The sequence below is a fragment of the Mauremys reevesii genome, linkage group 7 (assembly GCF_016161935.1).
Source record: "Mauremys reevesii isolate NIE-2019 linkage group 7, ASM1616193v1, whole genome shotgun sequence".
NCBI lineage: Eukaryota > Metazoa > Chordata > Testudines > Geoemydidae > Mauremys > Mauremys reevesii.
Window position 1 is genome coordinate 29,736,128 of NC_052629.1, and position 13,663 is coordinate 29,749,790.

The window sequence follows — 13,663 nt, forward strand, 5'->3', positions numbered from 1 at the left end:
AGTGCCCTTGCCAATTATTTAAAAATTACAGATCAAATTGAAATTTCAATCCGCTCCCCCATTCTACTAAACAGGAGATCTAAATTCATATGATAATCCACCAATACATTAGCCAGTGCTTCACTCTCTCCTAATTCTCCTTAGGGGTAGGGTGAAATAAATTGGCCCTACCCCATGCTCTGAACATCAGCAAATCCAGCCTGTTTCAAACCAGAGGCAAAAGAGCATTCCAGAGCTCCAGGACTCTTACTGAGAATGTCCTGTCGGCAACCTCATGTCTATTATATCCAGGCCAGGGGATGTAACATCAGTGCCTCAGCTAATCACAAGTGTGGCAGATGGTCTTTCAAGTAGGCTGGTTCCAGGCCATTTAGACTTCTTCAGGCCAAAAACAACACCTCAAAAATCTATCCAGACTCTACTAGGTATCCTGTAGCACAGCTGCCATGTGTTCCATACAGAACCCCTACTTACCGAGCAGGTAATCCCATCTTTGAATAGATTTATGATGTTGCCCTTCATGAGCAATTCTGAAGAGCATTTGGACACATAGCTCATACGGTATAATTCTGTTTCTTAGCTGGACAGGCATCTGTCTTATAATCAGTTATGAATTTGACATTCAGTGCCACCAGAACATTCACCAATATTCATTTGCAATTCAAGGAATTTCCCTGCCAACAAGTTCACCTACATAAATAGCTGGTATGCCATGCCCTGCTGGACACTGAAGTGATTTCATTTTCACTTCAAACAAAGATTCGTGGAAAAGTTTTGTTGCTGTGAGCCTGTATTCAGGACAAAGAGTTTCTGCAAACCAACATTTCTTTAGAAGCTGATGATGCTGTGAGTTTCTTTTAAAGTGTAAAAAGGGAAATATACCTGCAAATTCAGTACTGAAAGTTAACTGGCAGACAAAGTTTGAGGCTAAAGCTGGATGGAAATGTTTTGGAGACCACACCTCCTGGGGAAAAAGCACTTTAAAAACTAAGTTTCCTATAGTGTGTTCTCCAAAACTACTCCCAGGCTTGTTTTATTACTTGTTAAATGATGTGAACATTTTAGAACTCACAGATGTACCAGAAATACACAAATGTTTTACAGTTAATATTAGTAGTACAATACTTACTGGAATACTGTTTTCAGTACACAACTTCTGCCTGACAACAGAGCCCACTCTATTCTTAATATTGTGTCAGTAAGAAATAGGGTAGCTTAAAAATTATTACATCCTAAAATTCCTATCAGATCCCCACAACATGAAATAATAGGAGGAAATTTTAATTGCCCGTGTCCATGCTGTAGCGGTCTGTGAATAAATCAGATGCTGCCCAGATACCACTGACGACCATTTTAGAAATATATAGACATATAGTAATCACTAGGGCTGTCAACCCAGAAACTCTCCTTAGCTGTACTACTTACTTAGACTCTAAACTCTTTGGGCAAAACTCTTTGCTCCATTGTTTTTCTTGGTGTTTAGGATAATGGAGTCCAGGTCCAGTGAGGCTCCTAGATGCTATGGCAATATAATGGAAATATTCAGTCAATAAATAATAACATTTACTCTCAAATTTTCCAGTTTAAAAATATTTGGGAACCTGTCAAATCTGGACAGTGTTCCTTTAAAATATAGACGTTCATAAACTGCTACTTCCTCAACCCCACCCCTACCCACGCTGGGCTGCCTTTTTATTTTAAATCAACGAGGCAGGGGAACAAACTGCTATTTTAAAAAAAGTCTTTACTATTACATGTAAATTTGTTCTTTTCCTACTGTCCCCCTAGAGTATAAAGTTGCACACTTTTATGTCCTCAAACATACCAAACAACAGTTTCAAATGCTGTACTTCAACAATAAATGCTGCACAGGAGGAAACATAAAAAATAATAACCAACTCTAATATAGCGATGTACTTCTATTAAATAGCTATGGTTTTGTAGTTTTAACTCAAAGTTACCAATTGTGTAAACATATATCTGCAAAATTCACAACATCTGCAATCTCAGATAACAGACAAATGTCATGGCCATAGTTATCATTCTAAGCTGTTGTTCTCCAGAGATGAGTGTCTTATGGTAGGCTAATTATCTTGCATCGTATCTAAGTCATAGCCATGTTGATGAAGCATCTTCACTTATATCATTACCTATGGTTTTTACTTTGTCTATTGCTTTGGTACACTAACATAGACCCCTCCTCTCCTAACACACCCACATGGCTGTTTCACAGCCATCACCCTTTCCACCAAAGAAGCCTTGCTGTGTCTTTCCTTGCCACTCCCTAATGCTGCTACTAAATGACATGGTTAGGCCACTTCATGTAACTGAGGAGCAGGAATGGTCTCAAGTTGCAGTGAAGGAGGTTTAGGTTGGATATTGGGAAAAACTTTTTCACTAGGAGGGTGGTGAAGCACTGGAATGGGTTACCTAGGGAGGTGGTGACAAAGCCCAGGCTGGGATGATTTAGTTGGGAATTGGACCTGCTTTGAGCAGGGGGTTGGACTAGATGACCTCCTGAGGTCCCTTCCAACCCTGATATTCTATGAAAGGAGCAGGATGAGAAAGCAAAAGATAGGAAATGAGACAGGCTTCAGACTAGTAACTGCCTATTCCTAAACACCGAAATGGTCTGGGATGTTCTACTTTGCCTAGACTGCCAGTGGCCTCCAGGGGCCATTGCAGCAGCTGGGGATTATCAGGGCATCTACCAGGACAAAGCAACATTCCAGCCACACATGCTTTCCTTGGCCATACCAGAGGGCTTGTCCACACAGAGACATAGAGCACGGCAAGCCAGGGTGTAAATCTACAGTGTACTAGCCTGCTGTAACTAAGTCACTGAGTGGGCCATGCTACCACGCACAAAAAGTCTGTAGTGCACTTTGACGTACTGCTGTTTGAGTTTCTCGTACTGGTAGCATGGTAGCAGGGTCCACATGGCCAGGTAGTGTGCAGTAGGCTACTACTCCGTAGATTTGCACCCTAGCTTTCTGTGCACAAAAGGTGTATCTACACTGGGGCTGGAAGGTTTAATTTCCAGCTTAAGGAGACATACTCATGCTAGCTCTGACTGAGCTAATGTGCTAAAAATAAAAAAGTGTAGGCACAGTGGCACGAGCACAGGATGAGCCAGCTGCCCAAGATCATACTTACAGTCTCAGATAGGATCATACTTTGGACAACTAGCCCCTTCCCCATTGCTTGTGCTGCCACAGCTATACTTCTATTTTTAGCACACTAGCTCAATCAGAGCTAGTGCAGATATATTGACTCAAGCTGTAAATTACACCTCTAGCTCCAGTATAGACATATCCTAAGTCTCCATGCAGATGAGACCAGAGACTAGGGCAAAGAGAAGGGAGCATAGGAGTCACTGGCTTTCCACCTGCTTTGCCCTGCTTGACTCATAAAGAAGAGAGAGCAGTATCTGGCCCATTATGTATGTAAACAACATTCGTACCATGCAAAATATTTCATATCTTAGGACACCCCTTCCTTTCTGAAACCTGCAGAACTAATGTCGTTGTTTGACTCCTTTTTCTGGCCATCGCAGCACTGTTCAAATAATGAAAAGGTTTAGGGCTGAACTGTGACTGGCTCTTGGGTGGGCACTCAAGAGAAGGAAGATTCTAAGGAGCCTTCCTCATCCATACCCCACTCTCTATATTCTGCCCTAGGGTCACTCACAATCACTCTCCCTGCACTTGGCCAAGTCTCTCACGGTGTACTAACTATTTAGAAGGGGGGCATGAAGGAGGCAGGGCCCAAGCGATGCTGCCTTGGTGCAGAGAGAGGAGCAGCACTCAGACACTCTTCTCAACTGTACTCCAGGCAGGTGGGTGCCTCTCGTTGGCACAATCATGCCTGAAGTCTCCTCTGGGAGGAGTGGTTCCATGTGGCCCCAAACATTTAAAATTCAGCATTTGATCATACAGCAACATTTTAGTCAAAATTTCTTTTTTTATTGTGAAGAACTGATGATAGTAAAACTAAAAAGCAGAAGTATAACTGTAGACAGTGGGTTTTGTTCTCAGGGGAAATAAAACACATTGCCTGTGCAGGTGTTAAAATGAGTTTGTTCCAGTACGAGAAACTCAAACTGCATAGTGTTGTAATGATACTGCCTAAATACAGAACTCTTGTTCTTTCTGTATTGAAGCTAGAGATGTACCCCAATTCCTATCAGATTTTATTTTAGATACTAAAAATAGATCCACCTTCTCCTAGTCTTGCTATTTGCCTGCTACTTACCACACTTTGAGTGAGATATTCACCATGCAAAGTCATAACCAATTTAGGCTTTTATGACAACTAATGCCAGTTTCCAAGTTTCTTCCAAAGTTAACATAGGATTGCAGTACTGTGGCATAGAGCAATTTGACCCACAGCGATGAGATGCATTGTGTGAAAAAGAACACACAAAGCATTCATTTAATTTATTTGGCACAGAAAAATATGATGTAAATGAAAAAGGCCTATCTTCTCTAGGGCTGGTGATTGAGAAGTCACTATACTTCTAACTTATACTTCTTTCTGTGCTAGAAGTTAGTGTTTTCCAGTTTAAAACATGCCATTTAGGGTTTGTATACATGGTGACTTAGTGTGCGGGAAGCCAGGGTGTGAATATACAGTGCACCAGCTTGCTGCATACTAACTTGCCATGTGGACACTGCTACAGCGCAGTAAAAGTCTAAGCTGCACTGCAGGAAATAGTGATGTCTCTCAGGAAACATACTAATAGACTCAGACTGAGTCATGTGACCTATATACAATCCTTTTGGGTGTTGGCTGGAAGAGCTTTGTTGTGCTCCAGTCAGTGTTTCCTAGAGAAGAAGCCAAACAAAAATTACTTGCCAAGCAAAAAAATCATGAAGCATCCCTTACAAGTAAAATCTTCATCATCTTCTGTTTTGGCACAGAAGTAGGGAAGTTCACTAATAAGCAAAATACACCATAAAACAGATTGTGCATGAAATCAATTTTAAAACTCTCTGGTAGCACAGTTACACCTTTAGTGTGGGCAGGGCATAGTGTGGCTAACACTTTTTGTGAAAATCATTTTCACAAGTAGGCAGAAATTGATTCTTGAATATTTCTGAAAACCATTTTAGCCACAATATGCTCTGTTCATGTTGGGGATAAAACGGCACTAACTGAAATCAATTTTAAAAGGGGGGTTTCTAGCATGGTGAAGAAAGAGAATGCCAGGTTCCAAATATGAATATAATTGAAACCTGAATCATATTCTAATCTATTCCTAATCAAGATTCTTAGTTAAAACTATATTGAAGTTGTAAAGTAACACTAGAGTGTAAATCAGAGCATTAATGCAATGTGTAAATTAGTTTCTTCCTGAAACAGAGCAGTGCATGATTCCTGGGTATTCTCTGTGGCAATACTGTCAACCCCAAGCATTCAGAAATCACAATACTGGCTTAAAAAATATGAGATTTTTCAATGTAATACCTTTGGGAGTTCTTTTTATTTATCTTCTAGTTTCTAAACTTTTAGGGTATGCTTGGTTCACATTTTCCAATGAAAACTGAGACTCTCACCTTATATTACTCCAGGAGCCAGGGCTTTAAGAAAAAACACCAAATACTGTGAGACTCATGAGAGTTAGCAATACTCATTTGTTTATAATTATCTGGGTTACAACAATAATTTATAGTATTTTGTATCATTGCAGAGCTACTCATGAAACTGTAGTGAAGGTCCTAACATACAAAACCAGTTAATTTAGGGAGTTTTATTATACAATGTATTGACAAAGCTGCAAAATTTATTACTGAGTAACAAACCTTGTTTATTATTAACTTCAGTGGAAAACAAAGGAAATAAAATACACATCCAGTGTAGACAGTCAGATACAAATGTAGAATCAAGGAAATTCTTAAATCTTAATCCATCCTCTTGTGCCTGATGCTAATCCAGGGCCGCCCAGAGGGGGGGCAAGAGGGGCAATTTGCCCCAGGCCCCGAGCCCCACAGGGGCCCCCAACAGAGTTTTTCGGGGCCCCTGGAGCAGGGTCCTTCACTCTCTCTGGGGGCCCGGAAAACTCTTGCGAGGCCGGGCACAGGAGCTTCTTCTGCTCCCGGTCTTCACCAGCAGGGGGTCCTTCTGCTCCCGGGCGGAAGGACACCCCCCGCTGGCGAATTACCGCCAAAGACGGAGCGGGACCCGCCGCCGAAGTTCAGCTCGGTCTTCGGCAGTAATTCGGCGGCGGGGGGCCCTTCCGTTCTGGGACCCACCGCCGAAGTGCCCCGCAGACCCGTGGTGGGGGCCCCCCCCCACCGCAGAATTACCGCCGAAGACCGGGCTGCACTTCAGCGGCGGGTCCCGCTTCGGCGGTAATTCGGCGGCAGGGGGAGCCCCGCCGCGGGTCTTCAGGGCACTTCGGCGGCGGGTCCCGGAACGGAAGGGCCCCCCGCCACCGAAGACCCCGGGCCCCCGGAATCCTCTGGGCGGCCCTGTGCTAATCAGCATCTGAAATTTATCCAAGGAAAATAACTATGAGCCAAATCAATTGAGAGGAAGATTTAATCACAAAAATGTTCATGATAATTGAGAAATCATTTAAGAACACCTAAAAAACCCAAAATCCCATAAATGAGGACAAAGGCAATGCTGGTTAAAAAAAACTGACCTGGTTTAGAGGAGAAGAGAAGGCGGCTATAAAAAAGTAAAAAATAATATATAACAAATGGAAGAAAGGGAAAATTAATAGTAATGAATATAAATCAGAAGTTAGGAAGTATAAAAAAATCAATAAGGGACACAAGGAGATATATGTGGCCAGCAGAATGAAAGACAATAAGAAGGAGGTTCTTAAACATAAAGAATCCTGACAATGGTTTTGGTCCATTACTTGATGTAAATAGTATAATTATCAATAATAATGAAAGAAGGCAGAATTGTTCAATAAATATTTCTGTTCTGTATTTGGGGAAAACAGCAGATGATGCAATTTCATCATGTGGTGATAACACGCTTTCCAATCACTAGTGTTCTCTAGAGCAGTGTGTTTCAAACCCTTTTACTGGTGACTCCTTTCACATAGCAAGCCTCTGAGGGCAAACCCGCCCCCCCTTATAAATTAAAAACACTTTTTAATATATTGAACACCATTATAAATGCTGGAGGCAAAGCGGGATTTGGGGTGGAGGTTGACAGCTCGTGACACCCCCCCATGTAATAACCTCACAACCCCCTGAGGGGGTCCCGACCCCCAGTTTTAGAACCCTGCTGTAGAGGATGGTAAACAGAAGATACTAGAGTTAGACATTTTAAAGCAGGTCCAGATAACTTGCATCCAAGAGTTTTAAAAGAGCTGGCCAAGGAGCTCGCTGGACCATTAATGTTGATATTCAATAAGTCTAGAAACACTGGGGAAGTTCCAGAACACTAATGTTATGCCAATTTTTAAAAGAGGTAAAAAGTATGACCTGGGTAATTATAGGCCTGTCAGCCTGAAATCAATTCCAGGCAAGATAATGGAGTGGCTGATACAGGACTCGATTAATAAAGAATTAAAGGAGGGTAATGTAATTAATACAAATCAAATGGGTTTATGGAAGATAGATCCTAACTTGATTTTTTTATGAAATTACAAGTTTGGTAAATAATAGTGTAGATATAATATACTTAGACCTCTGTATGGTGTTTGACTTGGTAATGGATGACATTTTGATTAAAGATCCAGAATGACATAAAATTAACATGTACTTGGTCCTGTACTATTAACATAGTACTTGGTCCTGCTAGTGAAGGCAGGGGGCTGGACTCAATGACTTTTCAGAGTCCCTTCCAATTCTATGAGATGGTGTGACAAAGTTCCTCCTCTACTTTGGTGGGTCCTGCGCTTATTGGCAGATTTGCACACCTTCGTGATCTTCCCCACAGTCTGGGTCAACTCCTCCTGTGTCTGATCAGGAGTTGGGAGGTTTGGGGGGGAACCCAGGCCTGCCCTCTACTCCGGGTTCCAGCCCAGGGCCCTGTGGATCGCAGCTGTCTATAGTGCCTCCTGTAACAGCTGCACGACAGCTACACCTCCCTGGGCTACTTCCCCATGCCCTCCTCCAAACACCTTCTTTATCCTCACCGCAGGATCTTCCTCCTGGTGTCTGATAACGCTTGTACTCCTTAGTCCTCCAGTAGCACACCCTCTCACTCTCAGCTCCTCTCACACACTTCCTCTCCTCTGGCTCCCGTCTCCCTGACTGGAGTGAGCTCCTTTTTAAACCCAGGTGCCCTGATTACACTGCCTTGATTGGCTGGAGGGAGTGAGAGACGACCGACTGTGGGGGGGCTGGGTCCCTGTCCCTCCCTCGTCACGTCTCGGGCGAGTTCTCTGGGGGCGTCCGCTGGCTCCCTCCCGCGCCTCGAGGCAGTGTGGGCGCTGTCCGGGGTTCTCTGCTCGGTGTCCCCATCAGGCTCCCTCCTTATGACCCTTTGACCTCACTCCTGTCCCTGTTCTTTTATTAGTTGATTGGCTGCAGGTGTTCTAATCAGCCTGTCTGCCTTAATTGGTTCTAGCAGGTTCCTGATTACTCTAGTGCAGCCCCTGCTCTGGTCACTCAGGGAACAGAAAACTACTCATCCAGTGACCAGTATATTTGCCCTCGACCAGACTCCTGTACCCCACTGGCCTGGGTCTGTCACAATGGGTATAATGCATGGAAGCTGAAGCCAGACAAATTCAGACTGGAAATAAGGCATAAGCTTTTAACATTGAGAATAATTAACGATTGGAACAATTTACCAAGTGTCATGGTGGATTCTCCATCACTAACAATTTTTAACTCAAAACTGAATGTTTTTGTAAAAGATTTGCTCTAGCAATTATTTTGGGGAAGTTCTATGGCCTGTTCTACTCAGGAGATCAGACTAAATAATCCCTTCTTGGCTTGGAATCTATGAATCATATAAATAGGGAAACTAATTATTGTGTCCAAAGCTATGCAAAGAGTCACACTCTCACAGACATATCAAAGCCACACTAGGATAGACCAGCCTGGGTCTAGCATTGGAGTAACCCTGTTTATGCATCATAAAGAAGCAAGAGGTTTTGTTTGTTTGTTGTTTACCTAGAAATATCAGGAATATCAAGTTGAGCCTTCCCTGGTTTTGTTGGAGAAGCTTTTGGGAGGATGAAAGCTGAGCATCCTCAGAGATGTTCATTAAGAGCTCTCCCACCTCCATAGAAGGGATGGGGAGGCTGGATCTTTAATACAAAATATAAGCTCTTTGGGGCAGAGATGGTCTCTTTGTTCTGTGTTTGTACAGCACATAGCACAATGGAGTCCCCGTGCATGACTAGAGCTCCAACCTATGCGCTGTGGTCATACAAATAATAAAAATAATTAAAAAGGCAATAGGATAGTCTACAAAAGTAGTACTGATTTAATTAAAGGTGTGATGTTGCATCAATTCAATTAATCCAGTGCAACTTTGTGTATAACCACTACAGGTATATCTACCCTAGGAGATCATAGTGGCCCAGCTCTGTCAGCATAGCCCTATAGTGTAGAAACAGCCTACACCGACGGAAGGAATTTTTCTGTCAGTGTAGGAAAACCGCCTCAACATAGCTGCATCTGCACCAGTTTTTGTCAGCATAGCTATGTCGATCAAGGGGGTGTTTTTTTCACAGCCCTTACCTATGTAGCTATGCCAATATAATTTTTCAGTATAGCTCAAGCCTGAAACAGGCTAACTCTGGTTTTCAGAGGTTTATCCTGCCCCATCTGGTTTAAGAGTGCTAAATCAGAGTTTCCTCAGTTTAATTAAATCATTGCAACACCCCACCTCTAGTTAAATAGTCACAACTTCTCCCACGCCAGGTCACCTCTTCCCCCAAACACTCATTAGGTACTGAAATGGTGTTTTAAACAGTTTGACTCAGGTCTGCACCTAAAACTTAAGTCCACCTAAGTGAAAATGGGACAGCGCACAGGGCTAGCCCCAGTCTCCCCACCCCCCACCTCATGTAGGGCTGGTATTGCTGCTTGCCCAAGCCCCCCTTTGCACAAAGCTGGCAGTGCCAAGCATCTCCCCTCCCAGCCCCCCGAATGGGGCTGGCCTGAGCTGCTTGCCCAAGCCCACATGACACTGGCTCAAGCCACTTGTCCCAGCCCACCCCACTCTCCCTGAGAAGCCTGGCATTGCGGCTCACCCCCTTGAAAGTTCCCCTGCACCCCACTGGGGGGCATGCCTCACTTTTTTTTGGCAAAACTGGGCATTTGTCCTGTTTGGTTTTGCCAGCTGATCATCAGTTGGCAAGGGAAAACGGAACAAATCCCAGTTCTGTCACAAAAAATGGTTGGGATGTCCGGGTAGGGTGACCAGACAGCAAGTGTAAAAAAAATTGGGAGAGGGGCTGGGGGGTAATAGGAGCCTATATAAGAAAAAGCCCCAAATATCATTAATGTCCCTATAAAATTGGGACATCTGGTCATCCTATGTCCAGAATAGGGCTTAAAAATGGGACTGTCCTGGCCAAAATGGGACATATGGCCACCCTACCCCTGAGAGATGTAGTTAAACTGACCAAACCCTTGATGTAGACCAGGGGTCTCAAACACACAGCCTGCGAGCCACATGCAGCCCAGGAGGTTATTTTCTTCGGCCCACAAGCTCCTCGCAGCCCCCACCCTCCCCCAGCATTTACCTAGAGTGGCTCCGGCCTGATGTGCCCTGGGGGCAGGGCAGGCTCCCTGCCTGCCTGCCCTGCCCCCACGCCGCTCCAGGAAGTGGACGGAACCTGGGGGAGGACAGGCACAGGGGTGTGTGTGTTGCTGTTAGGGTGACCAGACAGCAAATGTGAAAAACCAGGACAGGGAGTGGGGGGTAATAGGAGCCTATGTAAGAAAAAGACCCAAAATCCGGTCTGTCTCTATAAAATTGGGACATCTGGTCACCCTAGTTGCTGTTGCTTCAGGCACCGCCCCCAGCGGCTCCCACTGGCTGTGGTTCCCGGCCAATGGGAGATGCTGGGGGCAATGCCTGAAGCAACAGCAACAACCACCCCCCCCCCATGCCCCTGCTCCCCCGTGTTCCAGCTGCTTCCCTGCCTGCCTGCCCGCCCTGCCCCTGGTGTGCTCCAGGCCAGAGCCCACCCCCTGACCCCCTCCTGCAGTCAAACCCCCTGCCCTGAGCCCCTTGCCGCACCCTGCACCCCGACCCCCTGCCACACCCCTCTTGCACCCCAACCCATTGCCCTGAGCCCCCTGTCGCACCCCACCCCCGCCATACTCTGCACCCCGCATCCCACCTGCACCCCAACCCCCAGCCCGTAAACCCCAGCCGCACCCCACACCTCTCCTGCACCCCAGCCCACTGCCCTGAGCCCCCTGCTGCACCCCTCCTGCACCCCGATCCCCTGCCCTGACCCCCTGCCGCACCCCTCACCCTTCCTGCACCCCACACCCAGGGGCGGCTTTAGGCACCAGCAAAACAAGCTGGTGCCTAGGGCGGCAAAATCTAGGGGGCGTCCCCTGCGGCCGGGGGGGGCGGCAGGCTGGGCCGGCGGTCCTGCTGCAGTCATGCCTGCGGGAGGTCCACCGGAGCCCCGGGACGACTGGACCTGCCGCAGGCATGACTGCGGAGGGGGCGCTCGTCCCGCGGCTCGGCTGGACCTCCCGCAGGCATGACTGCGGCAGCTCAAGCGGAGTCGCCGGACCCGCGAATCGTCCGCAGCCGTGGAAGGCCCAGCAGAGCCACGCGGGACCAGCGGACCCTCCGCTGTCATGCCCACGGGAGGTCCGCTGCTCCCGCGGCTCCGGGGCGCCTCCCGCGCATGACTGCTTGGGGCGGCCAAAAACGTAGAGCCGCCCCTGCCCACACCTCAACCCACTCCCCTTAGCCCCCTGCGGCACCCCTCCAGCACCCTGATCCCCTGCCCTGACCCCCTGCCGCACCCCTCCTGCACCCCACACCCCAACTCCCTACCCTGAACCCCGCCACACCCCACACCCCTCCTGCGCCCCCTGGGGGCAGAGAGGGGGCAGAGTTGGGGTGGGGATTTCAGGGAAGGGGTTGGAATGGGGGCAGGGAAGGGGTGGGAATGGGGACAGGGAAGGGGTGGGAAGAGGCAGGATGGGGTGGAGTGGGGGCAGGGCCAAGGGCAGCAGGGCGGGGGGAGGTGTCAGTAATGCGGCCCTTGGGCCAATGTACTTACTAGTCCTCATGCCGCCCTCATGGTCATTTGAGTTTGAGACCCTGATGTAGATGCTGCTGGGTTAATGGAAGAATTCTTCCATTGACTTGCTACCACTTGCCAAGGGGGTGGATTTACTACAGTAATGGAATAACCCCTTTGTCTGTAGCAAGTGTCTCCACTGCAGCACCACAGCTGTGCCACTGTTAGCACTTGTAATGTAGACATACCCTAAAATTCCCTTTCCCAAAGGTAACTGTTTAATTTCCAGTCTCTTGCCTCTAGTCCTCCAGTCATCTGGGAGTCATCCAAGGTAGACAACACTTTCCTTCCCATTATACCCCCTAGTAAGATCCTCCCCACTTCTCTGAGCTTTTAACAACCATGTTGCTGCACTCGGTCTTCACAGGGCAGCCCCCAACTCTGAATTCCATTGTTTGTCTGTGGCGATGTTGACACTCAGCATTGTTTTCGAATGGAATGGAGTTGTGAAACACCAATTTAACAGTTGGCAGCTGCAGGCTACTCTGGAAACATCACCACCTTCTCCTGAAAGGGGGGAAATAGTTTCAGACATCTCTCTATGGCTGTTTGGAGTAGAGTCATTAAAAGAAGCTACAGTGATGCCAAACCGAAGCAGCGGCACATGGATAATTTCTCAGGACACTGAACGGGATCATTCCTTCCGATAGCTCTCCTGCACTTTTCTGCTACCAGGAAGTAGCCAGAGAGCAGGCGTCTGTGGTGTAAGTGTTATATTTTCCAGTCATGCTATCTGATTAAAACACCAGCTGCATGTAAGACACAAAGAGGAAGTAATAGAGAGGGACTTGAGACACATTCGATTTCAGGGGAATTTTCACGCCCCATAGGTGTCGGCCATCAAGTTTGCATAGCATTCAGGAGTCAAACCAAGCCGCCTGGCTGGCTGTGTGTGTCACATGATGAACTAGAAACATGAAACTCAAATATGTGCTCGGGCAAGTTTTGAGGTCTCGTAATAAATGAGTATTCTCCTTCTCACAACGTAGAAACCAGGCAGAGACAACCCGTGGGATTCTGTCTCAGGTCAACTGCTCCGTATAGCATTCCTTTTTACGGTCATAGGAAACAGCACATGTTCTCATTAAATGGTCACTAGTTTACCTGATACTATCAACACGGAACATGGACAAGTTAAATAAGATCACTGAGCCAGCTGGTCAGAAGCTAAGGTACGATTTTTTTTCCCTTTTACATTTCGTTTGTTATGACTTTCTGTGTTCCTTTAGTGCTGTGCCAAGTCAGAGGACAGACTGGGTTTGGAAATGGGAAATGCACGCTGTTACAGACTCTGTTAGTACAAGGACTATGCAATTCCAAAAGTACCTGTTGTGTCGAATGCACCTGCCATCGCTGGGGCTAAAATGCTAACTGAAAACGAGTACAACCGATCAAGTGTAGTGTATGAAGGGAAGTTTAGATATAATACATGAGCATTTTCTTCCTCAGTAAAATTAAAAT

The 13,663-nt window shown here is 46.4% G+C and overlaps 1 protein-coding gene across 14 annotated transcripts in view; it reads left to right on the forward strand.

Moving 5' to 3' along the window:
- BLNK (B cell linker) overlaps positions 1-13,663 on the forward strand; it is a 153,569-nt gene that overhangs the window by 67,083 nt on the left and 72,823 nt on the right. For 2 of the 14 annotated variants that reach the window (XM_039482973.1, XM_039482971.1), the window contains one exon: positions 13,192-13,374. The exons of 9 other annotated variants lie outside the window; for them this stretch is intronic. In XM_039482973.1, coding sequence (XP_039338907.1) covers positions 13,328-13,374 — 47 coding nt within the window. In that variant the 5' untranslated portion in view covers positions 13,192-13,327. Of the gene's footprint in view, positions 1-12,716; positions 12,907-13,060; positions 13,375-13,663 lie in introns of those variants that run through there. 3 more of the 14 variants (XM_039482970.1, XM_039482977.1, XM_039482972.1) reach the window with 2 other exon arrangements.